We start from the raw sequence: 27,668 nt of genomic DNA, 5'->3' as shown, positions 1-27,668 counted from the left end.
CACCCAGAGAATATTGCAACCACGGATGAAAAACACAGACACACACAGTTGTTCAATTTCAACTTGCCTTTTTGGCACAATTGCTGGACACTACTTATCTTCCATCTGGAGAAGTGTACCCTTATCAATAATCTTAGCTCTGCATCTCTCCACCTGCCCTCAACTTAGTTGCACAGTTATATCTAGTCCCTGCTCAACACCACTGAGCACTCACTTGTAGGAGCGGCCTGTGGCCACTCCATTTGAGATCTCACATGGCTGGTCACTTTTTCTCCCTCAGAAACATGGTGAACACTCTCTTCCTTCCTCTCTCTCTCTCTCTCTCCCTCTCCCTCTCCCTCTCCCTCTCCCTCTCCCTCTCCCTCTCTCTGTCTCCTCCCCTTGTGTCTGTCTTTCTTGCCTGTGGGGACCCAGAAGTCCCGCCTATTTTTTCCACCCAGCAATTGGCCCATGGCTTCTTTACTGATAGATCAAGAACCAATTGGGGAACAGGACCTTAGCATTAGAACCACCCTTACACACATATATACTTCCTGCTCAGTCCTTTTAGTATTATTCATATGTTTAGGAATGACCACCATCCCTTGAGAAGACTGATCCTCCATCTCTCTGTAACAATTAGCTGGCTGTATCTCTCCATTTAGGCTAGGTAGGGCCCCGTGAGATTTCTTCCATCCACACTGATATGTCAACTGATATTGTCATTGTGCAGGTCTTGTTTAGGCAACCATCTTGCAGTGGTTTCACAGATGCTGGTCCTTTGGCTCTAAAGATTTTGCCCACTCATATGCAATGTTCCCTGAGCTTTAGGTGTAGGATTTGTATTATAGATGTATCAGTTGTGGATGAGGACCTCATGGTACTCATTTTGACCAGTTGTGGATTTCTGTAATAGTCTCCATCTGCTGCAGAAAAGAAACGTTTTTGATGAGAAGTGAGAGCTACACTTACCAGAGAAGGCCAGTATATGAACTAAGTGTCTAGATGTAGGCATTGGAATGTGAAATGGCTCAAGAGGGCTTGGTTCTTGATGATTGATAGTCTTAATTCCTATGTCATACAGCTGAGTTAAACTAACTTCTGAAATTTCTTTCCCAAAGGTTTCACTAGAAGAAAAAAGTGCAACCATTATTTATGACCCGAAACTTCAGACTCCAAAGACCCTCCAAGAAGCTATCGATGACATGGGCTTTGATGCTCTTCTCCACAATGCTAACCCTCTCCCTGTCTTAACCAATACCGTGTTTCTGACTGTTACTGCTCCACTGGTTCTGCCTTGGGACCATATCCAAAGTACATTGCTCAAGACCAAGGGTGTGACTGGTGTTAAGATTTCCCCTCAGCAAAGAAGTGCAGTAGTCACCATAATCCCATCTGTGGTGAGTGCCAGTCAGATTGTGGAGCTTGTCCCAGACCTCAGTTTAGATATGGGAACTCAGGAGAAAAAGTCAGGAACTTGTGAAGAGCATAGCACGCCTCAGGCAGGGGAAGTCATGCTGAAGATGAAAGTGGAAGGGATGACCTGCCATTCATGTACTAGCACCATTGAAGGAAAAGTTGGAAAACTGCAAGGTGTTCAGCGCATTAAAGGTAATTTATCAAGTGTCTTTTTTTTTGTTGCTCGTTTTGTAAAGCTATTCTTTGTTTTGATCTTTAAACTTTTGCTTTCTTCCCAAGCATGAGTTTCAAATCCGTGGGCCTAGAATTGCTTCCTGCTTCATTGAAGTTAGAGGCATAGCATATTCCCAGGATTAATGCCAGTGAGGTTAATGATTATAATGAAAGGTTATTTGAGTTGAACTTTAGTTTAGCAGGAAAGGCACTGTGGTAGTGATTTGTGGAGTTCAGGCTTCCTGTACAGCCTGCCTTGGGTATATTTTATCTCTAATATATTTGGACTGGAGTGATGTAGAAACATGGAGACCATAGGAGCAGTGGCCATTTTGCTTGTTTCCAAAGTATGTCAATCCCATCTTCTGAAAAGTGCAACAGTATCTTAGGAAAAGCATTGAGAAGAGTGAAAAAGAGCAATTGACTCTGAAATGGACCAGGAATAACTAACTTAAATATGTTTCTGTTTCTTAATTAGTGTCCCTAGACAACCAAGAAGCTACTATTGTTTATCAACCTCATCTGATCACAGCAGAAGAAATAAGGAAGCAGATTGAAGCTGTGGGTTTCCCAGCCTTCATAAAAAAACAGCCGAAGTACCTCAAATTGGGAGCCATTGATGTTGAGCGCCTGAAGAACACACCGGTCAAATCATCAGAAGGATCTCAGCAAAAGAGCCCATCATATCCCAGTGATTCAACAACCACATTCATCATAGAGGGCATGCATTGTAAATCATGTGTGTCAAATATTGAAAGTGCTTTATCTACACTCCAGTATGTAAGCAGTATAGTAGTTTCTTTAGAGAATAGGTCAGCCATTGTAAAGTACAATGCAAGCTTAGTCACTCCAGAAATGCTGAGAAAAGCAATAGAGGCCGTTTCACCAGGGCAATACAGAGTTAGTATTCCAAGTGAAGTTGAAAGTACCTCCAGCTCTCCCTCCAGCTCATCTCTTCAAAAGATGCCTTTGAACATAGTCAGCCAGCCTCTGACCCAAGAAGTAGTGATAAACATTAATGGCATGACTTGTAATTCTTGTGTGCAGTCTATAGAGGGTGTAATATCGAAAAAGCCAGGTGTAAAATCCATCTGCGTTTCCCTCGCAAATAGCACCGGGACTATTGAATATGATCCTCTACTAACCTCTCCAGAAACCTTACGAGAAGCAATTGAAGACATGGGATTTGATGCTGTCTTGCCAGGTAATCATCACTTTTTCTTTGCTATCTTTAACATTTTTGTATTCCTAGTTTGTTTCTTCATTTGGCTTTTAGCAACAAGAAATGATTCATAGTCACTGAACTATCTATCACCTTTTTGTGATAGGGTTTTACTATGTAGCCCTTGTTGATGTGAATCTCACTATATTGACCAAACTGTCCTTGGACTTACAGAGATGGCACCTGTGTCTACGCCTCTAAATGTTGAGATTAAGGGTATAAAATACCCTGCCATACCTGGCTGAAATCCACTTCTTATAACGGAGTCCTATGGCAGTAGTCAGGAGTGTGTAAAAAATGCCTAAGGATATCATGAGCCTAAAAACTTAAAGGCACAGCTGGGTGTGGTGGTACACAAACTCATGAGGCAGAAGCAGACAGATCTCTGAGTCCGAGGCCAGCGTAGTCTACAAAGTGAGTTCCAGGACACCCAGAACTACGCAGAGAAACCCCCTCTTGAAAAACAAACAAACAAACAAATAAACAACAACAACAACAACAACAACAAAACCCGTGCTTAAAGGCAGACCAATATGGTGGTTATGGTTTTGTACAATGTATGTGATTGTACATTTTGTACATACATTGTACAAAAAGCTATATGAGAAGGCTGGAGAGGTGGTTCAGCGGTTAACAGTGTAATGTTATAATTATTCTATTTTATTATCAATTGTTGAACCCTTATTATGCCTCATTGGTAAATTAAACTGTATGACACACACATATATATACATATATGTATACATATATACATAGAGGGGGACAGCACTATTGATATTTTCATGTACCCACTGAAAAGTGTCTTCCATATATAAAGAAGATTCCCTTGATGCCAGTGTACAAATAGACAGCATGGTAAGAGTAGTTAAATACAAGCACAAGAACTGTCCAGTAACTTGTTATTCTCTACTTGGTGTTGGGTTTGAAGATAATGGCTAGAAGAATCTGACATAACTAAGTTTTTTGTACTCACTTGGGTCAGATTTTCTTGGGACTCCCTGAGGTGGACAGTACAGAAATTAAAAGTCAATGTTGGGAATAGGTAATAACTACATATTCGTTGAGGGCTTTTAGGACCTTGATGATTCTAAAAAGATGGTTGACAGGCCTGGAGGTGTGGACTGTGACATACGACAAGGTGGCAGCTGGAGAATAAATGAAAAGGAACCTTTCTCTTTCCAGCAGACATGAAGGAGCCACTGGTAGTGATAGCTCAGCCGTTACTGGAAACGCCTCTTTTGCCTTCAACTAATGAGCCAGAAAATGTGATGACACCAGTTCAGAACAAGTGTTACATACAGGTCTCTGGGATGACCTGTGCTTCTTGTGTAGCAAACATTGAACGGAATTTAAGACGAGAAGAAGGTAAGACACACACACCCCTCAGAGACTAAACCACCAGCCAAAGAGCTAGACCTAGGCCTATGGATTCTTGGTTCTGATTTCTTAGGTATCTTCCAAGTCCTGTAGATTCCTAGAAACCATTTTTGCTGTGTGCTGTTAACTATTTTCCTGGTAGTCATAGCTATAGCTAGCCTAGAGAAGTAGAAATTATTAATAAAAATTGGCATCTGAAACAACATTTCAGATGTGAACTCATTTGTTTTATAAAGAAGTTATATTGCACCTTTTGAGGTTACTATGAAAGAGTAAAATTTGAGAATTTTTAAATGGCTGTCATTTGACAATATTATGATGTGTAGATTGATACATTCTTATTCTTGACTATAATTACAGTGACTTCCCAAGTGTATAAATTCCTTTGTCTTAGGAAGGGAATTAGTTTTTTGTTTTGTTTTGTTTTCAGACAGGATCGGATGTAGACCAGGCTGGCTTCAAACTCTTTATGTAGCCAGAGATAGTCTTGAACTCCTGATCCTCCTACCTTTACTTCCTGTGTGCTAGGATCACAGGCATGTACCACTGTGCCCTGATTTATGGGAGCTGGGGATGGAACTAAGTATCTCATGTGTTCTAGGCAAGCAATCTACCAACTGAGCTACATCCAGCCCAGGTTTCATTAGTTTCTAAAAGTGCTTTTTTTCTTCAGTATAGAGATTTGTCTCATTGTAATATATAGATCTTATTTGTATCCTAATTTAGACAGAAAACTGTTAAAGAAAATGGTTTAAGAAAATGATTTTAGATGTGAAAATGATGTTTATGCGGTGTGGTCTTGAACATCACACATACTAAGCAAATGTTCTATGATACTGACTTTGTTTGTAAGGAGTCTATCTTTTGGAGATGCATATTTAAAGATTTACACACAAAGTGATAAGATGTTTGTGATTTGCTTCAATATAATCTGAGTAGAGGGCAGGGAGTAGAATCAGTAAGAAATTAGATAAATAGCACCCAGTTACTGTGGCCATTTGGGAGTCTGAAGCAGGAAGGCAGCTTGTATCTAGGAGTTCTATGTTAGTCCAAGTGGCAGCAAGATTCTGTCTCTAAAAGAATATTATAAAAAGATGAGCCAGGTAGGGTGGTGCATATCTTTAATCCTAGCACCCAGGACACAGAGGCAGGCAGATTTCTGTGAGTTCTACTTTAAGGCCAGCCTCATTTACTTAGCAGTTTCCAGGCCAGTTAGAGCTGCCTAGTGAGCACCTGCCTTGAACACACACAGCTGAGTCAGATGACGTTGATGATAATTGTTTAAGCTTAGCAAAGGCTCATCAAGATGGTAATGTTACCCACTTTTATATATACATAATTAAAAGGTACTAAGGCCACCTTGTAAAACAGTTTTTAAATTGTTTGGATTTAAGACTTGTATAAAAAGTTGAATATTAAATTTTGGCAAATTCTCTCTTTCATACTTTTTCAGTTCGATGAAAAATATAAAAAGTCGTTTTAGCATTATTCTTTTTTTGGTAAAACCTATTACCTACTTCGTTTTTCTTATCAATGTTCCCAGGAATATATTCTGTACTTGTAGCCCTAATGGCTGGCAAGGCGGAAGTAAGATATAACCCAGCTGTTATCCAACCCCGAGTGATAGCGGAGTTCATTCGGGAGCTGGGATTTGGAGCTATGGTGATGGAAAATGCTGGGGAAGGCAATGGCGTTCTGGAACTTGTTGTAAGTAGGAACTTTTGTATGTTTAATAAACTTCAACAGAAACTTGAAGAGGTTTTCACAGAAAACTTGGAAAAGTGGGCATATGAAGGAAACTGGAAGATAGAAGGCTAGGACTTAAGCATAGAATGCATAGCATGCAAGTATTATCTTTTTAAAGACTAAAAAGGGGGTGGAGTTTGCAACATGGCTCAGCCAGTAAAAGTGCTTGCCTGTAAGTTTGATGATCAGAGCTTAGGCGTTTGTGACCCACAGGGTGAAGTAGAGACTGACTCTGGAAAGTCATCCCCTCAATACCACATGTAAATCAATGTACTAAAAAGAGTGGGGTGTGGTTGTTCATGTTCATAATCTCAGCATTTAGGAGGCAGAGACCGGAGGATTCCTTGGAGTTGGAGACCAGTGTGGACTACATAGTGAAACACGCTTAAGGGAGAGGAATAAAAGACAAAGATAAAACAACTATGCACCAAAGTAACTCTAAAGAAAAGAAAAGAAATTGAACCTGATGGGTTTAAGAAAAACAAGAGGACACAAAATGTTGGTAGGGAAGGGAGTGAGGATAGAAGAAGAGTTGTGGGAAAGAGGGTCAATATGTTCACATACATTGTATAAATTCTCAAAGAACTAACTAATGAGTTAAAAATACAAAGTGTATTTATTTTTACTGAAAATAGTCATTTTCATACAATATATTCTGATTATGATTTCCCTCCCTCATTTCCTCCCAGATCCTCCCCACACTTCCAACTCCTTTCTCTCTCTTAAGAAAACACCCAAAGGCCCCTGGTTCCTGCTCTGACAGTGTTTCTTCCTTCTGTGAACCCTTATGAAGTTTCGAGGCGGTGTGGATTGGGGAATTCCCCGTACCTGCCCTGGGTGCACAGCCCTACCATGACAAGCTTTGTTCTTGTCACAGCTCCCTCCTTTGCTTAATACCCTCTGGCATTCACGTGATGACTGAGCCCCCAGTAAATCCTCTCCTGCTCTTGGGGGAAAAAAAAAGAAAATAGACAGGCAAATAGAAAATATACACAAACAAGGATAAAGCAAAATGAACAATCTAACAAAAAAGAAACTAAGAGCATGAGAAAGGTGTACACAGACAGACAGACAGACAGACACATACACATACACACACACTCCACAAAATTGGAAACCATAATATGCTCGAAAAAAACAATAAGGTTAAAAAAATTCCAAACAAAGCAATATGAGACAACCAATGTCCAAAACTACTTTTGAGTTAGTTTTGTGTTGGCCAACTACTGCTAGGCATGGGGCCTGTGCTTAAGTAGGGTTTATATTCAGCAATACTCTTAGAGAAACTAATTTTTCCTTTGTGAATGGTTATTAATTGGAGATAGCTTTTTGATTGGGAATGAGAGCTCGTGTCTACTTCCCTGAAATAATGAAACCATTGCTTGCCAAGAAATGTTTTCCAGGAAGGAGGCTTTTTGCACTCATTGAACTACAGTCAAGGCAGACATTCTTGCATGGAAGGTTTCCAAGAATTATCAGACAGGAGAAATGATAAGTTTTCTAGAATTCAGGCTGTGAATGGACTCTTTGTTCTGTGATAACTAGTGGCTACACAGTTTTTCTCCATGGTTGTGGGCTATTGGTTGACTCCCCCAGTATGGAGAGGAAAAGAAGGGAGTGCTGGGTATTAATGCCACACAGCTGGCTGGTTTTATCAAAAGACCTCTTACTTGGTTTTGAATAGATGCTTCCTGGAAAAGCAAATTGATTAAGACAGTTTTTTTTTTTAAGTTTTTTCTTTTATGGAGGAATTTGAGAGGTATTTACTTATCTTTTTGACTTATTTAAAATATTTTTATTAATGCATATGCGTGTGAAGAGGATGTCAGATTCCTTGGAGCTGAACTTACAGGCAGTTGTGAGTCAACCCACTTGACCCCCTGTAAGAACAGCAAGTACTCTTTAACTCCTGAGCCATCTCTCTTGCCCTTATTACTTCAGGTATTTTATATGGGCTGGACAGATAGATGGCCTAACAGTTAATTTGTGCACACACTTGTGCTTGAATATATGCCATATGTATTAGGGTATCCTTGGAAACCAGAAAAGAATGAGTTTTTTGTTCAGCTAGAGATGCTGCCTCAGTAATCTCAGGAAATAAACTAGAGCAATTAAGGAAGATATCCAATTTCAGCCTCTTGCCCCCAAACATGCCTGCAAATGAATGCACACACATACAAATCCCCACACATGAATACATCATATACATCCACACCATACATGTACACAACAAAATAGAGTTCTTTTTTTCTTTGTTAAATTATCAAGATAACTTATACACTACATAATCCTCTCATTGAAAATATGCCATGCCATGGCTTTTAGTATATGCCTAGTTTAGTCCAGTTATCTTCAGAACCAATTCTGGATCTTTTTCATTATTCCAAGAAGCCTCGGCTCCATCACAGGTGGTACTCCCTCATAAAATCAGAATTCTAATAATCATATCAAAAGTATACTTATTGCACAGATAAAGCCTTATAAGACAATCCTGTGTTATGATAGTCCTATTAGTTAGAAGTACTAACTTTTTGTAGAGGAAAGGGGATATTTGTAATAACAAAGGCTTTGTTTTTAACAGGTAAGAGGAATGACGTGTGCTTCCTGTGTCCATAAAATTGAGTCAACTCTCACAAAACGCAAAGGAATCTTCTACTGCTCTGTGGCCCTGGCAACTAACAAAGCACATATTAAATATGATCCAGAAATTATTGGTCCCAGAGATATTATCCATACCATTGGAGTAAGTTTTGACTTTGCTTCTCTGTCTTACCTTTCCAGTCTACTTCTGGAATCACATCTTGTTTATATTAAATAGAGACAATAAGACTGTAACCCCTTTGACTATTCCACAGAAGAACATTAGTGTGTCTGCTTTTGTTACTCCCAACCTCCATGGCCTTCATCAGGAAACTTAGATGTACATTTGTGCTATTAAATCATGAACAGACCTAAGCTGGAACTATCAATCACTTAAAGTATTTAGGAAATGGATATAAAGTACAATTTATAAGAAAGACTCAAGCTAATCACTATGAAATTAAAGTATCATATTAGATGTGTTATGGTTTGTTAAAGGAAAGCAGAACAAAAGAAAACAAAAAACACTTTCAAGTTAAATGCAACCCTTTTCTTTGTGCTAAGTTTATCCTGTGTTCTTCGATGTATCTTAAGTAGCAATGTATATGTATTTTATATTTATATTATGCATATTTATACTATGTACTTTCGGTGTGCTCTGAAATTGATGTTCTGATGATTGACAGTGTATTATATAGTTCAGGCAGTATCCTATTAGTTTAGGTAGCTATACTGTTGATATCTGTGAAGCTGGTATTACTGAGCATCTACCCTAGCCACCTTCAGCAGGTACACAGATATGTTACCAAGCTTCAGTTTTAGATTCTCAGAGCAGGGCTGCCATCTTACTTTAGAGATGAAACAACTTGAGAAACTATTTGTTGAGTTCCATGAGACTTGATGCTGATCACTTTCACCATGTGACACGGCCAGCAACTAGAAGATGGCAGCCATTTCCCTAGCAGTTGAGAAGATGGTGTTTTCAGTTACAGAACTCTCTGTGTCCATGTATATCTTACTGAGGTATAGTCCCCTTTTTATACTTAGCTGTATTGGGGGAAAGGACTTTTGTTCATGTTCTTTTTATGGTGGGACAAAAATGAAGGCTATGTAGGCAAGGCCTTGGACAAGGTATTTAATATAGTGCTAGATTTTGTGCACTGTCGGTGAAAATGGCTATTTCACTTGAGTGAAATTGTGAGTTTAAGAGCAGCAGAATGGACAGTAGCTAGAATCAATGTGCTATTAATTTCTTTGCAAAATTAGAAACCAAATTAGTCAAGGACAGAAAGCTCTGGACAGCTTCATGTTTCCATTCCCCAGAATGACACTTACTCAGGAATTGAACTCAGTTGTTCTAAGTAATAACAGCATGGCTTAGAATATCTCTGCATTGAGTGAAATGACGTTTCTCTCATGAATTTCCTTAGAGCTTAGGTTTTGAAGCTTCGTTGGTCAAGAAAGATCGATCAGCCAACCACTTAGATCATAAACGAGAAATAAAACAGTAAGCACTTTGGGATTGTCAATAAAACATTTCAACTCCTTTTGGAAATTTAACATCCTGTTAGCATGTCAATTTTTACTATAGCATTTTTTAAGATTTACTTTTAGTTTTCAATTGTGTGTATGTGTATGTGAGTGTATGCCACATGTATGCAGGAGACTATGGAGGTCAGAAGAGGGTGTTGAATCCTCTAGTACTGAAGTTATGGGTGCTTGTGAGCTAATGTGGGTGCTGGGAACTAAACTTGGGTCCTCTGAATCAATTGTCTTATACTGAGTGAGATAGTTTCCCTATAGGACATAGAATATTTAACTTTTAGGTACTCACTAACTAAAATGTGTTTTTTTTTCTTTTAAAAATATTTTCCATTTAAGATGGAGAGGGTCTTTCCTTGTGAGCTTGTTTTTCTGTATCCCTGTAATGGGACTGATGATCTATATGATGGTTATGGATCACCACCTTGCAACTCGTCACCATAATCAGAACATGAGTAATGAAGAAATGATCAACATGCATTCGTCTATGTTTCTGGAGCGTCAGATGCTGCCAGGACTGTCCATTATGAATTTGTTGTCCCTTTTATTGTGTCTACCTGTACAGGCAAGTGACATTACCAAGTCCATTATTTGATCTTCACTAAAGGTTTAGAAGTGCGGATTGAGTGTGTAGCTCAGTGGTAGATTACTTGTCTAGTATGTACCAAGAGCCCTAGGTTCAATCCCAGCACCACCAAAACCCAAAGCAAAACAAAGGGCAGTAGTACTAACAATTACTCAGTACTAGTCATACTAATGGAAGACAAACTTTCCTGTTACACTTCTCTCCAGAACCCGTGGCTTGTGATTGACTTTTGGAAAGGGGCTAAGTTTTATATATTAAAAAAGGAAAAAAAACTTTCCAGAATTTTTAAGTTATCTTCCTAGTTTACTTCTTTAAGCTAGAATCAAAAAGGAAAATGTGGAGGCAGAGGCAGACAGATCTCTATGAGTTTGAGGCCAGCCTGGTCTATAGAGAGAGTTTCAGGATAGCCAGTGCTACACAGAGAAACCCTGTCTCAAAAACCAAAAAAAAGAAAAAGAAAACTTGCAGCAGCCATCTGACTTTTTTTTTATGGATTGAAGTATCCACTGGATCATAGATCCCTGGTGTCTTGCACAACTTGAAGCCCTTCTGTACATACCTCTGCTAAAATGCAAACTTGTTCCTGCTCAAAACCTCTCCCTTACAGCCAGGTAGGGTTGTGCATGCCTGTAATCCCAAGGTCTTATCAAATTCAAGGCCAACATGGGCTTACATATGAGGCTCTATGACGTGTTTATGGACTAGTTAAAAGGCAAAGGAAGTAAACATTGATACTTTACGCTAAGTTTACTTAGGTATACATATGAATTTTAGGTTTAGGAAAATTCAGTAATATTCACTCTTTTGTTTCAGTTTTGTGGAGGCTGGTACTTCTACATTCAGGCTTACAAAGCACTGAAGCATAAGACAGCAAATATGGATGTGCTGATTGTGTTGGCAACCACCATTGCATTTGCCTACTCTCTGGTTATTCTTCTGGTTGCAATGTATGAGAGAGCCAAAGTGAACCCTATTACCTTCTTTGATACGCCTCCTATGCTGTTTGTGTTTATCGCACTAGGCCGATGGCTGGAACATATAGCGAAGGTAAAGTAAGAAAGGGTGATGTTTGTTAAAATAGTGGATCAAAGATCTAGACCACTCATTAGAAATATGCATTGATTTATGTAGTTAACCATTTTAGTTCTAGCAATATCTTCAGTAAACTTATCAAGTTTATATTACTGCCAGGGTTGGAGTATACCCTTGGTACTTTGTGAGAACCATTTGAGAAGTACTTATTAGTCGTATCATATTGTTATTTGAGAATTGATTTAGCCATGTGGCTTAAAACAGTGGTCTCAAAGTTCATTCATGTTTCCATGCTGTGGTGAAGGTCAGTTTCTAATCCTGCTCCATGTAATTTTATGTTTAATTGAGTTAAAAAGCATAATCTATGTGTATCTCAGTACCCTAAGTGTTGTACAGTTTTTCCCTAACTACAGTCTAGGCAATCACTTGCTAGTTCTGTCAAGTCAGTGTGTTCTCATTTACTAAACCATTCTAGCCTTCTTGAGTTATTTTTTCTTTTTTTTTTTAGATAATACTACACTGAACATAATCATATCTTAACATTCATTCCCTCTGAGATGAATACCTTAGGAGTAATTAGAAAAAATATTATTTATTATTGTGGTCTCAAAGGGCATAATCTTTCCATGGTCTCATGCTATTAGCTGTGGGAAATTTTGCCAGTTAGAGTCTGTTAGCAAAGTAGATTTTACTACAACGTCCTCACCATTGCATCCTCTCTAAATCCTTACTAAGTTGGCAGATGTTAACTAGAATTGCGAAGGGCTCTAGTTTGCATTTCTTCTATTAGTAGTGTAGAAAATCTACCTATACATAGAATAATTATAATCCCTCTTGAATAATCTACTTATTCATGTGCTTTGTTCATGCATGTATTAGATTCCTGATATTTTCTTTTAGTTTGTATTTCTGTATAAATTATACCTAGTTCTTTTAAAATGTGTTTAAAATTATATTATTAATATTCCAATGTAAATTTTTTCTGATCAGATGTTTTTCTTAAGCTGATGCTTGAGAAAATGTTGAAAGATTACATCTTTAGGTTTAAACACACTTTCTTCAGCATCGTTATTGTGTTTTAATTTATAGGGCAAAACCTCTGAGGCTCTTGCAAAGCTAATTTCATTACAAGCAACAGAAGCAACTATTGTAACTCTTAACTCTGAAAATCTCCTCCTGAGGTATTTATCTTCATTTTCTTTCCTTTTGTAACTTTTTTTAAACATTCTGTTACATTCATTTTATTGTGGTGGGTACTCATGTCATGGCACATGTGTGGAGGTCAGAGGACAGCTCATGGGAGTTTTCTCCTTCAATCATGTGAGCCCTACTGATAGCGTTCAGATTGTTAGGTTTGGTAGCAAATGCCCTTATGTGCTGAGCCAGCTTTACTGGCCTTCTCTTATGGACGTATTTTGAGATGTATCCAGAAGTAAGGAATGTCATAATGCGTAATCTGGGTCTCAGATTTAACAATTATCCCCATCCTATGATGCTTTACTTTATCTGTTTCATCTTTCTTTCTGTTGTTGCAATAAAATGTAAATACCAGGCACATAGTTTTTGAGGTACATTTTCTATAGTATTTCTTTGTGGAATGATGTATTCAGCTGGATGGTGGTGGCATATGCCTTTAATCCCAGCACATGGGAGACCCAGGTGGATCTCTGTGAGTTTAGGGCCAATCTGGTGTATACAGAGTGAGTTTTAGGACAGCCAAGGCTAAACAGAGAAACCCTGTCTCAAGAACACCCCCCCCCAAAGGACATATTCAAGCCATGTGTAGTGGCATATACCTGTAATCCTAACACTCTGGAAGCTAAAGCAAGAAAATCATGGATTTGAGAATAATCTGGGCCAACTTCTCACCTTACCCATCTTTTGACATAAGGTCTTGTTTTGGGGTTCTGTCTCCAGGATTTTTCTGGTGTTAGGAAACGATTTGAAACCCTTAAGTATGTCAGACAAGTGCATGGTCACTCAGTGCTTACTTATTTTTCCCCTTAGTGATACCTCCTTTGACTAATGGAAGAAGTAAGAAAGGAAAGAATGAAGGAGCTATTCTGTTAAAAAGAAACATAAGATACCTGACATCGACTATGTATAGCTAGTTAGGGTCTCGTGGTAATACAGGCTGACCTTGAATTCATAATCCTCCTGCCTCCACTTCCCAAATGTTGGGATTACTGGTGAATTCTATCATGCCTGACTATGATACTATTTTTTGAAGCTTTAACTCATTCAGTGATTATTGAATAAATATTTAGAGTGCTTGCTCTGTGCCAAGACTTTGTTCATCACCACCAGTGATGTTGGATCCAGGTTTTGTTGGTAGTAATTACAGTGTCATAAGCTTGACATGGTCTCTAAATTGTGTGTGTGAAGGGTAGAATAAGAAGCAGATGCCATGATGCTTTTTATGTTAACTCATGTACAGTGAAGAACAAGTGGATGTGGAACTTGTACAACGTGGAGATATCATTAAGGTCGTTCCAGGAGGCAAATTTCCAGTGGATGGCCGTGTTATTGAAGGGCATTCTATGGTAGATGAGTCCCTCATCACAGGTATGCTCTGTCAGAGGATCATGACATGAGAGGGAAATGAATCAAAAGTGATAATGAAAAGCAGACACTAAAGGAGAACCAATAAAAGAATATGAGTTCTTTACAGACTGCCTGCAGTTTCCTCAATGTGGGAAGCTCTTCCAGGTTATATAGCCCTGTATTTTCTGGGTGAGAAAAAAAAAGGAAAAAATGGAGGGCAACTTTACCTTTGCAAGTGTCCAGATCCTACTTCAAGAAGAATGTCCCTTCCAGGTATTTGTTGACAGTGAATGAATAAATGTCTCCCTCTTCTCTCTTTCTTCAGGGGAGGCAATGCCTGTGGCTAAGAAACCTGGCAGCACAGTGATTGCAGGTTCCATTAACCAGAATGGATCTCTCCTCATCCGAGCAACACATGTGGGAGCAGATACAACCCTTTCTCAAATCGTCAAACTTGTAGAGGAGGCACAAACATCAAAGGTAACCTAGTCTGCTAGGAAAAGCAGGTGTGCTTATTAAACCCTTCTAGTATGAATCGTGTGTATTTTCCTTTGATTAATCCTAGTTGCATTTATGTAGTTTGTTAAGATATTTCTGTCTGTGCTAACTACCAGATATACTCTGTATTCAGTATTAGAGAAAAGACTTAAAGGCACTCATCATAATCATCGTCATCATCATTATTATTCTAAATTCCAGGCTCCTATCCAGCAGTTTGCAGACAAACTCAGTGGCTACTTTGTTCCTTTTATCGTCTTGGTTTCCATTGTTACCCTCTTGGTGTGGATTATAATTGGATTTCAAAATTTTGAAATTGTGGAAACCTACTTTCCCGTAAGTGACTTATAATAACTTTTGACTATGTGTAGAACACTTTGTGAATCTTTTGTAGAGGTCATTAAGTAAAGATCATTTTGAGGAGCTGGAGAAATAGCTCAGTAGTTGACAATACATACTACTTTTGCAAAAGGCCTGAGTTACATCCCCAGCCACCCACATTGGACAAATCATACGCATCTGTAACTCCAGCTACAGCAGGATTTGATGCCTCTGACTTCTGAGAATGCCTACACTCTGTAGTGTCCTCAGAGCACAAACTTCACCATCTTTTTGAATGGGCATAGTCAGAATACTATACTTATGTCTCGGCTCTTTGGAAAGAGGAGAAAACATGATCTTCCTCCAGGTGTGGGAAGGTGCATTGAAATGCCGTTTGCCTTTGTTGATTTAGTCAGAAGTTCCAAAGGGATTGAACTTCATTTTGGCCGCTGTAGATCAAGTGATCCCTCATTTTAGATATATAAACTTGAATTCAGCCTCTGTTTTTGTATGTGGAGACATAGGGATAATGTCTAAGTTAAAAAGTTTGAATTCACAGAGGTAAGAGCACACAACATATGTGAAAACATTCGTCCATGACCTATACAAAAGTCTATGCCTAGATATTTATGAAATTCTCTTCTAACTTTATGTTTTAAAATATTTTAAAGACTTATCCTTAATTATGCATAAGTGCTTGTATCTGTGTGTGGAATTATGCATGTGAGTGCAAGTATCCCTGTAGACTGGAAGAGTGTATCAGATCCCTTGAAGCTGTAGTTTGAGGCAGGTATGAGTTGCCACATATGGGTTCTGAGGAGTGAACTTGAGTCTTCTGTAAGAGTTCTAAGTGCTCCTAACCACTGAGCAGTCTCATCAGCCTCTTTTAAATTTTTTATCTTTATTTCACTTACTGTGTGTGTGTGTGTGTGTATGATGTGTGTATGTGAATGCTGGAACATGTGCACCACTGTGCATGTGTGGAGAACAGAGGACAACTTCCAAGAGTTTGTTTTGTTCCCACTGCGATCTCATGGGATTGGACTATGGTGAGGTTGCACAGCAAGCACTTTTATCTGCTGAGCCATCTTGCTGGCTCTAACCTTTGTCCTCTAAAGTGAATATTTAAGTTATTGTCTTTAAAATTTTGTATGGACACCCAATCTATGGCCTCACTATAAGAGAATCAGAATTTGTTCAAGACCAAACTTATTGAGAATTATGTCTCATGTTATTCTTGAAAGTTGCTAAGTTGTTCTTCTAGATATGGAGAAATTATAGAGTTCTGTGTTCTTTATTTTTCTTTATAGGAACTCTGGAATCATAAGTGGACTTATTAACCAATTCTGCCCCCAATTTTCATGTTTATAAGTGAAAATATGTTTATCTATGTTTAACTAAAATATATGTAAGTAGCCAGGTAGGATATGTGACTTTGACATGGGTTTTATTCAGACAGGATTGAACAGTGTTTCTTTTGTTTTGAACAACTCTGCCTGTAAATGAATAACTGAAGTGCATGTCTTTCTTCTAAAGGGCTACAATAGAAGCATCTCCCGAACAGAAACCATAATACGCTTTGCTTTCCAAGCCTCTATCACGGTTCTATGTATCGCATGTCCCTGTTCACTGGGACTAGCCACTCCAACTGCTGTGATGGTGGGCACAGGAGTAGGTGCTCAGAATGGCATACTTATCAAAGGTGGGGAACCACTGGAGATGGCCCATAAGGTAAGAGTCCTCAGGACTACAGATTGCACTATCAAACATGGAGTCACACCCTATTGAGAAATAGGTTTCATAGTTTTTTGCCTGTGGTTCTTAGGCTGAACCTCTTCTGGGACTACCCTGAGGGTTGAAGTAGGAAAGCAGTGATGTTGGTTCATCTTCAGATTTGCCTTGGTTACTTAAGTGCTCTAATACTACTCCCTCAGCCATTCCCACAGAGTAGTCCCTGAGTGGAGAGCCACTATGGTTCCAACCCATCTCTGATTACACCCATCTCCAGCACTTGCCTGGGAAAATTTGCCAGGGCCTCCCGTGCTTCTGACATGTTTGTGTCTGACTCTGCATTATGGGAGCTACACCTGCAATGGCAGTGCCTTTGCTGCCACCAGCTGGCAGTTTGCACTGTGACTTTAGCCTCAATTAAGGCTACTTCAATTAAAGCCATGCTCCCACTAATACAATCTCATTATGAGGATATAAAATATATACAGGTACATGGAGGATACATAGTATGTGGCTTAGAACAAATCTGGAACCTTGAATAGCTAGCAAATATATACAGGCTAGAATTTTTAAAATGTGTATGAGTGTATTGGTTGCATGTATGTCTGTATACCACATGCATACAGAAGCCAGAAGATGGTGTTGAATCCCCCTGGAGTTGTGAGCTTCCACATGGGTATTGGGAACCAAACATGGGTCCTCTGGTAGAGCAGCCAGTGTTCTTAACCACTGAGCCATCTCTCCAGTCCTAAGGAATTTTTTAAAGGTTAGTTCTTACTTTTACTCATGTATGTGTACCTTCATGTGTATATTCATGTGTGGATGGGTTCCTGTGGAGGCCAGAAGGGTGTGTCAGATCCCCTAGAGCTAGAGTTATAGGCTGTTGTGACCTGCCCAATACTGGTGCTAGGAACTGAACTGGGGTCCTCTGCAAGAACACAAAGCACTTTTAAGCACTGAGTCTCCAGTCCCCAGGGTACTAATTTTTATAGGGAAAAATGCCATAATTTCAAACCTAAAAAAAGTATTCTCTTTTCTGCAGCTGTTGGGCACCCATCCTAAGACCAAAGACACTCCCTAATGTGACCACAGTACATTTATCAAAATCAAGAAATTAATATTGACATAATGCTGTTATCTGATCTGTAATTTCCTGTTCTGCTTTCCTCTCTTGTTTCCATGATACCTGTCATTGCAGTTTTTCTCTCATCTAGATGATACTTTGAGTATTATTCCTATCTTTTTATATCAGTTCATTGGGCTGTTTAGTCTCCGAGGTTCTCATTCTAAGTTTATAGTGAGGTGAACATGGTCTCTAACTCCAGATTCTTCCCTTTTCCTATGCAAGCTGACTCTCAAACTGCTTGTCTGAGCTTCCTCTTAATAGCCCAAGTTCTTCACCAAGACCTAGCCAAGTAAAGCACCCCAGCTGGTAGTCCCTTCAACCTAACATTTACATTTTCTCTTATAGTCACTGCTCACCACCCAGATTTCTCCAATAGTGAAAACCTTTGGGGCTAGAGAGGTGGCTCAGCAGTTAAGAACACTGACTGTTCTTCCAGAGGTCTTGAGTTCAATTCCCAGCAACCACATGGTGACTCACAACCATTTGTAATGGGATCTGATGCCCTCTTCTGGTGTGTCTGAAGACTGCTACAGTGTACTCATATACATAAAATAAATAAATAAATCTTTTTAAAAAAGAAAACCTTTGTGTTTCCCCTAGAGATGCCAGTGACATCTCTTAAGTACCAATTAATAGCCAACCCATAACTAACAGCTCTAGTTGTTTAACACAGATTCACAGACATTTAACAGGATTAAAAGTCAACTGTGGGGTAGAGAAATTAATTGCTACAAGAGTATTTCTTTATATGACTTTTGTTCATCTAGAGATGATCAGTTGTGAAGCAAAAGGCCAATTTATTAAGAATTGAGATATCAGTCTGTTAAAAATAAACTTGTTTCTTATCTCTGGGAAGATGCTATTACATGGGTACATTAAGTTTGTACCTTTTCTCCAGGTAAAGGTAGTAGTATTTGATAAGACTGGAACCATTACCCATGGAACCCCAGTCGTGAATCAAGTGAAGGTTCTCGTGGAAAGTACCAAGCTATCACGCAATAAGATCCTGGCCATTGTGGGAACTGCAGAAAGTAACAGCGAACATCCTTTAGGAGCAGCTGTCACCAAATATTGCAAGCAGGTACAATTTTATCTTTCATATCTCTGTTATCATCTCATGTAGGAATGATACAGACCAAATCTGGGCTGGCCTTTGATTATATTTTATGTATATAGTTAGTATGAGGCTAAAGAGAATTTTATTTTCTTATTTAATTGAATGGGTTGGGGCTGAGAATGTAGCTCAGTTGGTAGAGTGCTTGCCTAGATGCTTGAGGCTCAGGTTTTGGTCTCTGGCACCAATAAAGTGAGCATGTTTAATCCCAGCACTCAGGAAGCAGAGGCTGGCAGATCTCAAAGTTCAAGGCCAGCCTGGTCTCCAGAGTTCCAGGACAGCCAGGGCTACACAGAAAATCCTTGCCTCGAGAAACAAACAAACAAAAAAATTTCATGGTCATCTTCATTACATAGTGAACTTGATCCTGGCTTAGACTGTATAAGACCTTGTCTCAAAATTATTATGTACTATTTTGTTCATATAGACAACTGTAAACATAAAAAAAACAAATTAATTCTGATCTTATCACACAGTAACCTCTGATTAACATAAAAAATTAAAATAGAAGTAATATGTATTTTGATAGTATAATTTATGTAATAAAAATGGAACCCTCACTTCTTTCCCCCATCATAATTCTTCTGTTCAAAATTTAATAAATGATATCCACAGTTTAAGCTCTCAGCTAAGAAACCAATTTTCCCCGTCTCCTAATCTTAAAGAGACAATATATGTTTTCCATTTGGGAATCTCCAACTAATTTTTAAAAGTGAATTCTTGCTCAATGGTTGGGACACTTTTATAGATTTTTTTTTAATTTATAAATTTTAATAAAGAATTTCTGGTATGTTCACAAATGTGTCTGTTAATGTTATTTATTTAATTATGTAATGATTTAGCTTAGTCATTAATGTATTTTTCTCTGTGTGTGTATGCACACCTGAAATGGGTATTGGATACCTTGAAGATGAAGTTAAATTTCTGAGCTGCCTAATGTGGGTGTAGGGACCCAAATTCTAGTCCTCTGATGGAATCATGTGTACTCTTAACTACTGAGCCATCTCTTCAGCAAAACCTCATTCTTTTAAGAGCAAAGATTTTCGTATATTGTCCAGGCTGGTGCTAAGCTCTTGGGCTTAAGTGCTGTTTCTGCCTCAGTTTCTACATGGCTGGGCCTATAAACATGTGTCATTGCACCTAGCTTATGATACTTTTTTGTTGCTTTTGAGACAGTGTCTTATTACACAGCTGGGGCTGGTCTGGAACTTGCTTTATAGCCAGGTAAACCCTGAACTTACAGGACCTGCGCACATTTCCATCTTTTAAGTGCCAGGATTCCAGGTGGATAATGCCATCATGCTCACCTGCATTTATCATTCGAAACTTTACATAGAAACTCATACAGTGACTTTGCTTTTTATTTTATTAAATGAATTTTCCCTATCAGGAAATCCAAGTCTACCCCATTGTTTTGTATTTGGTTCTGTGAGTGGTGTTTTGTTTTCAGTGCACTCTGAGCATTCTTGCCAGTTTCTCCAAGTCTGTCTTTATGTTAAACATCTATCAGTGCAATTGTTATTTATTATAACAATCCTTTATGAGGATGCTCACAGTTTCGTTTTTCATGAATATTACTAACATTTATACAAATGGTTTTATCAGTTTGTACCTGCACCAAAAATTTTGAATGCCTGTCTTTTTTCATTCTTCTAACACTGTTTCCTAAACTATTACACCATTTGTTTGTTTGTTTGTTTATTTAGTGTGTTGTGTTTCTGTTTGTTAGGAGCTGGACACTGAAACCTTGGGTACCTGTACAGATTTCCAGGTTGTACCAGGCTGTGGTATTAGCTGTAAAGTCACCAATATTGAAGGTTTGCTACGTAAAAGTAACTTGAAGATAGAAGAAAATAATATCAAAAATGCATCCCTGGTTCAAATTGATGCAATTAATGAACAGTCATCAACTTCATCTTCTATGATTATTGATGCTCATCTTTCAAGTAAGTTGATTTCTTTGTAGTAGTTTGTAGATTTCTCTTTTTTAAGGTTTTTCTTTTTTTCCTTGTTTTTCATTTTTTTAAATTAAAAATAGATTTTTTTCTCTTATAATGCATACTGACCACAGTTCCTCCTTCCTCCACTTCTCCCAGTCACCCCACCTCCTTTTTCCACAGATCCACTCACCATCTCCCATCAGAAAATAGCAAGAGACAACATCCAAACATGACAAAACAAAATAGAATAAGACAAAGCAAAAGTCCTCACACCAAAGTTGGACAAGGCAACCTAGCAGGAGGAAAGGAGTACCAAGAACAGGCAAAAGAGTCTGAGACACATCTGCTTCCACAGTTAGCAGTCTCACAAAGCACCAAGCTAACAGCCATAACATATATGCAAAGGACCTGGTACTGACCCATCCAGACCCCATGCTTGCTGCTTCAGTGTCTGTGATCTCATGTGCATCCTACTTAGTTGATCAGTAGGCCATGTCCTCCTGATGTCCTCCATACCCCTCTCTCTGAGTTCTACAATATTTCCACCCCCTTTTCTGTGGGATTCCCCAAATTCTAAGGGGAAGGACCCAATGGAGACCTCCAATTTAGACTGTCTGCATAATGAATATCTGGGTATGGGTCTCTGTACCCGCTATCATCTGCTGCCAGAGGAAGCCTCTCTGATGACAACTGAACAAGGCACCAATCTATGAGTATAGCAGAAATCGTTAAGAATTTCATTGATTTTTAGACCAGTCATGCTTGGTTCCACCCTGGGCTATCCAGTCTCTGGATCTTCACCATCCAATCAGTGTCAGAAATGGATGCTGTCTCATGGCATGGGCCTCAAGCTAAATCAGACATTAGTTGGCTACTCCTGCAAGTTCTAAACCACCATTGCGTTACCATATTATAGAGGCAGGACAGAATGTAGTCTAAAAGGTTTGTGGCTTGGTTTGTGTCCACATTTTTTTTTTTTGATTAGCCTGCAAAGTACCTGCCCATACCAAAGAGACTAGAATATAGGGGTGAAGGTTCCATGCAGGCACCAGCTTGACCTTTACATGGTCAGTGAGCTGTGCAGATATAGTCTTTGGTAATGGGGGCCCTGCTGTCAATTTGTGGAGTGCGAACCTCTGTCCTAGTATCATCCTGGGTTGTTTGGAGATCTCCACAGGACTCCCTGGGCCAACAACTCAACCAAATATAACTTAGTCCCATCACTGGAAGCCTTGCCTGGCTACTAGAGACGGCCAGTTCAGACTCTGTATTCCCCACTGCTTAGGAGTCCTCACTAGGATCACCCTCATAGATTCCAGGAAGTTTCCACTGTACTAGGTTTCCACACTGCCCCCATCTGCTCCTCAGTTCCATCTCATCTCCCACTACCACCTGATCCCTCCCACCCCCGTCCCCACCTGCCCCAGTCTTTGACAGTGAGTATCAATTGCAGATAGCTTCTTGGTTAAGGGCAGGACCCCATCTAACTTGAACTTGTGCAGCTTTATGCATGCTGCCAAAGTCTGCGTTCATATGTGCATCAGTCCTCTTATGTCTAGAAGGCACTCTTTCTTTGGAGTCATCCATCACCTCTGACTCAAATATTTCTGCCTTCTCTTCTGCATAGATCCTCGAGTCTTGTGGGGATATCCACAATCTGCATATTGTCCAGTTGTGGATCTCTGTGTTTCCATCCTCTTCAAGAAGAAGCTTCTCTGATGTGGGTTGAGTGAGGTGCTGATCTGTGGCTATCATAGTATATCATTAGGAGTCATTTTATTCTTATGTTCCTTTAACAAAATAATAGCATTAGTTTTTACCTTGGACCCATGACCTTTCTAGTCTCAAGATCTTGGTCACTTTAATAGTACTGGGTATGGGTTCCATCTCACAGGCCTTAAATGTAATTAAAAAGTGGTTACATCACTCCCATACCATGCGTGCCACTATTGTGCCAATATGTCTTACAGGCAGATCATTGTTGTAGGTTGCAAGGTTTGCAGTTGAGTGGTGATATTGATGGCCACCTTTCTCCTCTAGTAGAATGCGGGAATGCAGAGTACCTTTCAGTACCCTGAACTCTAGTCAGTAAGAGTGAAGTTTCTAGTTAGGCACCAGCTCGACTTTTCCATGTTCTGTGATATAAGTAAGTCTTCAGCAAAAGGTTCTTCCTAGTAGAAAGCACCAAATAACCGTGGCAGTAGCCTGTGGTGGTTTGGTTTTTTGTTTGTTTTGTTTTTGAGGGTTTTTTGGGGGTATTCCTTTTTTGGTACCCCTTTACGGTCTACCATTTCTATTCATTATTTCATTTCCGATTCTCTCCATTGCAGTGCCCTCACCTGCAAACAGCATCACCCTGTTTATCTTTCTAGACTTGACTTACATTTCTTTTCAGTGGCACTTTGCCATATGCTGATAGAAACCTTGCTCGTCTTAAATTATAGCTGTACTTCTATTATATTAGACAGACTACACAATAATTAGTTCCTAACCATTTTTGTTTCTTTGTGACTTTTTGTGTATGGATGTCATATTAAGTAACTGACATATAGAAAAATCACCCACCAGCATCACCTACTGTGTGTTCTGCACTGTTAGCAGCACTATAAAGGATCATCAGTGTGGGCAGAGGTGTAACTCAATGGTACACCTCTCTAATCCTCTCCTCTGCTTAGCATGTGTGAGGCCTTGGGTTGGATCGCCAGCACCACCGAGGGAGAAGTTGGGATCTAGGACCAAAGAAAGAGGCTGAGTTAGTGGGCTAATGCCATAACCCAGGCAAAACTTAACAACGGCTGAGACTAGTGTGATAACAGTACAGTTTGTACGAAGTGATCAAATGCCAGGTGTGTCTTGAAGAGCAAGCTGAAAGATTTAATTACCAATTAGATATATAGAATGAGTTAAATAAGAGTCAAGGGGCTGGACAGATGGCTTGCCAATTAAGAACATTGGTTACTCTTCCAGGGGACACATTTCAATTCCACGCACCCGCACAGCAGCTCACAGCTGGCTGTTAACTCCAGTCCCAGGGGATCCAGTGTCCTCTTCCGACCTCCCATGGGCACTGCTTGACATGTTACACAGACATACATGCAGATAAAATACCTATACACGTAAGAACCAATTTTTAAAAATTAAAACAGAAGACTCAAAGCCATGCCAAAGTTAGTGGCCCACCATTTAGATGGCTGGAGTTACCATTAAACAGGATAAGGAAGACAAGAAGAACAATATTGGAGACAAGATCAGGAGTCCAGTTTTATAGAAGTTACATTTGGATGCCTGTTAGCTATCTAAGTGGAGATATCATAAAAATGGAATTATTAGGTAGGCAATTGTCTCCAGGGGCCTGAAGATCCAGGAAAGTGATTGAATTAGAAATACAGAGTTGGGAGTCATTTGTTTTGTAGATCTGCGGTATGAAATACAATAATTACACGTTACATGTGGTTGTTTAATTTTTGAGTTAATAAAATTTAGTTTCATGTAAAATTCAGCTCTTTAATCATATTGGCCCTCAATAGACACATGTGTTGGATATTGGCTATAGAATTAAACAGAACAGGTGTAGAGCATTTACATCATTGCTGGAACAACTCTTCAGACATCACTAGTTTGCTAGCATAAAGATCACTGGAGCACTGAGGAAATGGTTCTTTAGAATAGTAGAGAGTAAAGCTTCACTAGAATGGGCTCGAAAGAGAATGGGAAGAGGTGAGTTAGAAATAGCTAGTAGAGGAAGTGCACAGAAGCAGAGATGTGACGGCTAGAGCAGCAAGCTCAAGAGACGGTTCTTCTGTTTTTAGAGATAGGACAATATGCAGCAGAGATGGTAGAAAATTGATTATTCCAGAAGGAGAGAAGAGACTAGGCAAAGGAGGGTAACCTAGCATACAGGTTGAAAGACTGGCCTTCAGCAGGCACAGGCTCTGTTTATAACAGGGAAAACAAGGTGTGCACACCTAGGATGCAGAGAAGCTTGCTGGGGCAATTTAGCCATGACAGATTCTCTTTTGATAGCAGGAGCAGTTGCATCTTGAGTAAGAATGGGAGAGGAAAAGTTAGAATTTTAAAAGGAGAGGCAATTTCAAATAATCATCCTGAAGAAATAGGTAGAATGCAGTAGAGAGATACAGTCAAGCATCTGTCCAACAGAGGTAAGGGCTCACTTGAAATTAGTATGGTGCATGCCTTTAATTCCAGCACCTGTGAGGCAGAGACAGGTGGATCTCTTGAGTTTGAGGCCAGCCTGGTCTACAGGGTGAGTTCCAGCCTGTAGAAGACAGCCAAGGGTACACAGAGAAACCCTGTCTTGAAAAACAAAAACCAGCCAAACAAACAAAAATTAATGGTTACAAGTTTAAAATGAGACATAAGTATAGTTGCATATTTACATGAAGCTACAGACTCAGCTTCTGATTTACTGTAAATATTTGAATCTTTTTTTTAAATATTTGAATCTTGATGGAAGGTCAAAGAGACAACCTCAGTAAGAAGGGAATCTCTGAGCTAATACATTCTTACCCCTCCCCCAACCCCGGGTCTTGCTGGAGATTGAACCTAGAGCCTTACTCATGCCACTGAGCTATATCCCCGGCCTTTGAACTGGCATGTCAACAGTGTGATGGAATTTGCTATTTGGAGAGAAAGGTTAAGAACATTTGAATGTCCATAGTAGCATGGGCTCAGAGGTATGGAAGAGCAGAATGTATTCCTGGAAAACTTGAAAATGACTGTTATAGGTTATAGTCTCCCAAAAATGCACTGTAACTGCAAAGTTAGGCAGGAAGAACTTGCCTCATGAGATGGATTTAAAGGTTAAGTAAGCTCATTGAATGTTATTTCTGTACTTCTAGATGCTGTTAATACTCAGCAGTACAAAGTCCTCATTGGTAACCGGGAATGGATGATTAGAAATGGTCTTGTTATAAGTAACGATGTGGACGATGCTATGATTGAACATGAAAGAAGAGGTCGGACAGCTGTGTTGGTGACAATCGATGGTAAAGTTTCTCTGAAATACACTGACGCAGTTGTGATCTGTGTGTCATTGTTTTATGTGTCTGTGAGACTTAAACTGTGAGGTTTATTTCAAAGAGGTTTGAATTCAAAGTTAAAGTATTACAAACTATGATTGTTTCTAAGGGTTTTCTCAGCAGTTGTAGCACATGTACATGGGAGCCTGAGATAGGCAGAGTGAGACTTTAAGGGCTACATATGAAGATTCTATCTCGCAATACCAAACAAACAAAAACAAGTCAGCCAGGCATAGTGGTACATGCCTATAATCCTAGCATTTAGGAGGTGGAAGCAGGAGGACCAGTAATTAAAGGCTAGGCTTAATTGTGAGTTCAAAGCTAACCTCTGCTAAATGAGACCCTGTTTAAAAAAAGAGAAAACAAAAGCAAAACACTAAATTGGAAAAAAAAAGTCAGAACAACCTCAGATTAGACCCTAAGTTTAATTCCCAGTACCAGAAAAAGGGGAAAAACCCTTTTAAAGTGTACGTTGTAACTCGACATAGTGATACACATCTTTTAATCTTAGCACTTGGGAAACAGAGTTAGACAGAATTCTGGTGGTTCAAGGGTAGCCTAGTCTACATAGCAGGTTCCAGGAGAGCCAAAGCTACATGCTGAGACCATGCCTCTAAAAAAAGTTTTCTTGCATTTTTTCACCTTTGTTCTTTTCTTCCCTTGCCTGAAAGTTAATCATGGATTTAAACAAGATTAAATGGCAGCAGTTAAATAATAACAGCAAAATAGCATTAATAATCTCACCATTCTAATATAGCACAAGTTTTACATTTCATGTATTCTATTGCCAGTTTGTTGGTATATATATTGTATATTTATATATTTATAATACTGCTACTTTTACTTTCTTGTGTTTATGTATATGTGGTGTGCATGCATATGTTTGGGTGTGTTAGCATGTGGGTGCAGGTGCCAGATGTTGGATATCTTCTTGATGGCTCTCAGCCTTATATATTGAGGCAAGGTCTTTTGCTGAATTTGGACTGGTTCCCCTAGTCAAGCCAACCAGCTTGTTCCAGTCACCCTTGTCTCCGCCTCTGACCTTACAGGCAGACAGCTAAACTCATCCGGCTTTTTACCTAGGTTCCACAGATCCAAACTCTGATTTCATGTTTCTTTGATAAGCATTTTACCTCTGAATCTTCTCCCCAGTCTCTTTTGTTGTTTAAGATGAGGTCTCATGTATCTCCAGATGGCCTCAAACGTGATATGTAGCCAAGAAAGACCTTGAACTTCTGATCCTCCTCTCTCTACCTTCCAAGTTCGGGGATTGTAGTTGTGCACCAGCACACCTAGTTTATGTGGTCCTGGAGATTGACCCTGCAGCCCTGTACATGCTAAGCAGTCACTCTACCAACTCAACTACATCTCCAGCCTTGGACCACTTCTAATATGTGCACTTTATATATAAAAATGATGTCAATAAAGTTGAAAAAAATTTAAAATCTTATTTGGGGGCGTATGCTGAAAAGATAGTTTAGTGATTAAGAATACTTGCTGTTCTTGAAGAGGATCAGAGTTTGATTCTGAGGACCCAGGTTGAGTGGTTCAGAGCTGCCTGTAATCCTAGCTCCAGAGGATCTGTCTCCCTCTTTGGGTGTCTGTGTGCATACTTACATACAGACAGACACCAACATATACATTAAATCTCAAAAAACC

The 27,668-nt window shown here is 39.3% G+C and overlaps 1 protein-coding gene across 4 annotated transcripts in view; it reads left to right on the top strand.

Annotated features, from left to right (window-relative positions):
- Atp7a (ATPase copper transporting alpha) overlaps positions 1 to 27,668 on the top strand; it is an 87,148-nt gene that overhangs the window by 50,330 nt on the left and 9,150 nt on the right. For 3 of the 4 annotated variants that reach the window (XM_028771437.1, XM_028771434.1, XM_028771436.1), the window contains 16 exons: positions 1,101 to 1,590; positions 2,090 to 2,815; positions 4,016 to 4,198; positions 5,754 to 5,917; positions 8,538 to 8,699; positions 9,967 to 10,043; positions 10,418 to 10,643; positions 11,478 to 11,711; positions 12,786 to 12,877; positions 14,134 to 14,261; positions 14,566 to 14,720; positions 14,940 to 15,074; positions 16,596 to 16,790; positions 18,815 to 18,997; positions 20,760 to 20,976; positions 25,830 to 25,976. In XM_028771437.1, coding sequence (XP_028627270.1) covers positions 1,185 to 1,590; positions 2,090 to 2,815; positions 4,016 to 4,198; positions 5,754 to 5,917; positions 8,538 to 8,699; positions 9,967 to 10,043; positions 10,418 to 10,643; positions 11,478 to 11,711; positions 12,786 to 12,877; positions 14,134 to 14,261; positions 14,566 to 14,720; positions 14,940 to 15,074; positions 16,596 to 16,790; positions 18,815 to 18,997; positions 20,760 to 20,976; positions 25,830 to 25,976 — 3,430 coding nt within the window. In that variant the 5' untranslated portion in view covers positions 1,101 to 1,184. The remainder of the gene's footprint in view (positions 1 to 1,100; positions 1,591 to 2,089; positions 2,816 to 4,015; positions 4,199 to 5,753; positions 5,918 to 8,537; positions 8,700 to 9,966; positions 10,044 to 10,417; positions 10,644 to 11,477; positions 11,712 to 12,785; positions 12,878 to 14,133; positions 14,262 to 14,565; positions 14,721 to 14,939; positions 15,075 to 16,595; positions 16,791 to 18,814; positions 18,998 to 20,759; positions 20,977 to 25,829; positions 25,977 to 27,668) is intronic. The other variant, XM_028771435.1, reaches the window with a different exon arrangement.

The sequence above is a fragment of the Grammomys surdaster genome, unplaced genomic scaffold (assembly GCF_004785775.1).
Source record: "Grammomys surdaster isolate TR1022 unplaced genomic scaffold, NIH_TR_1.0 207, whole genome shotgun sequence".
Classification (NCBI taxonomy): Eukaryota; Metazoa; Chordata; class Mammalia; order Rodentia; family Muridae; genus Grammomys; species Grammomys surdaster.
The sequence above is the reverse complement of the archived record's forward strand: the minus strand, read 5'-3'. Positions and strand labels throughout refer to the sequence as shown.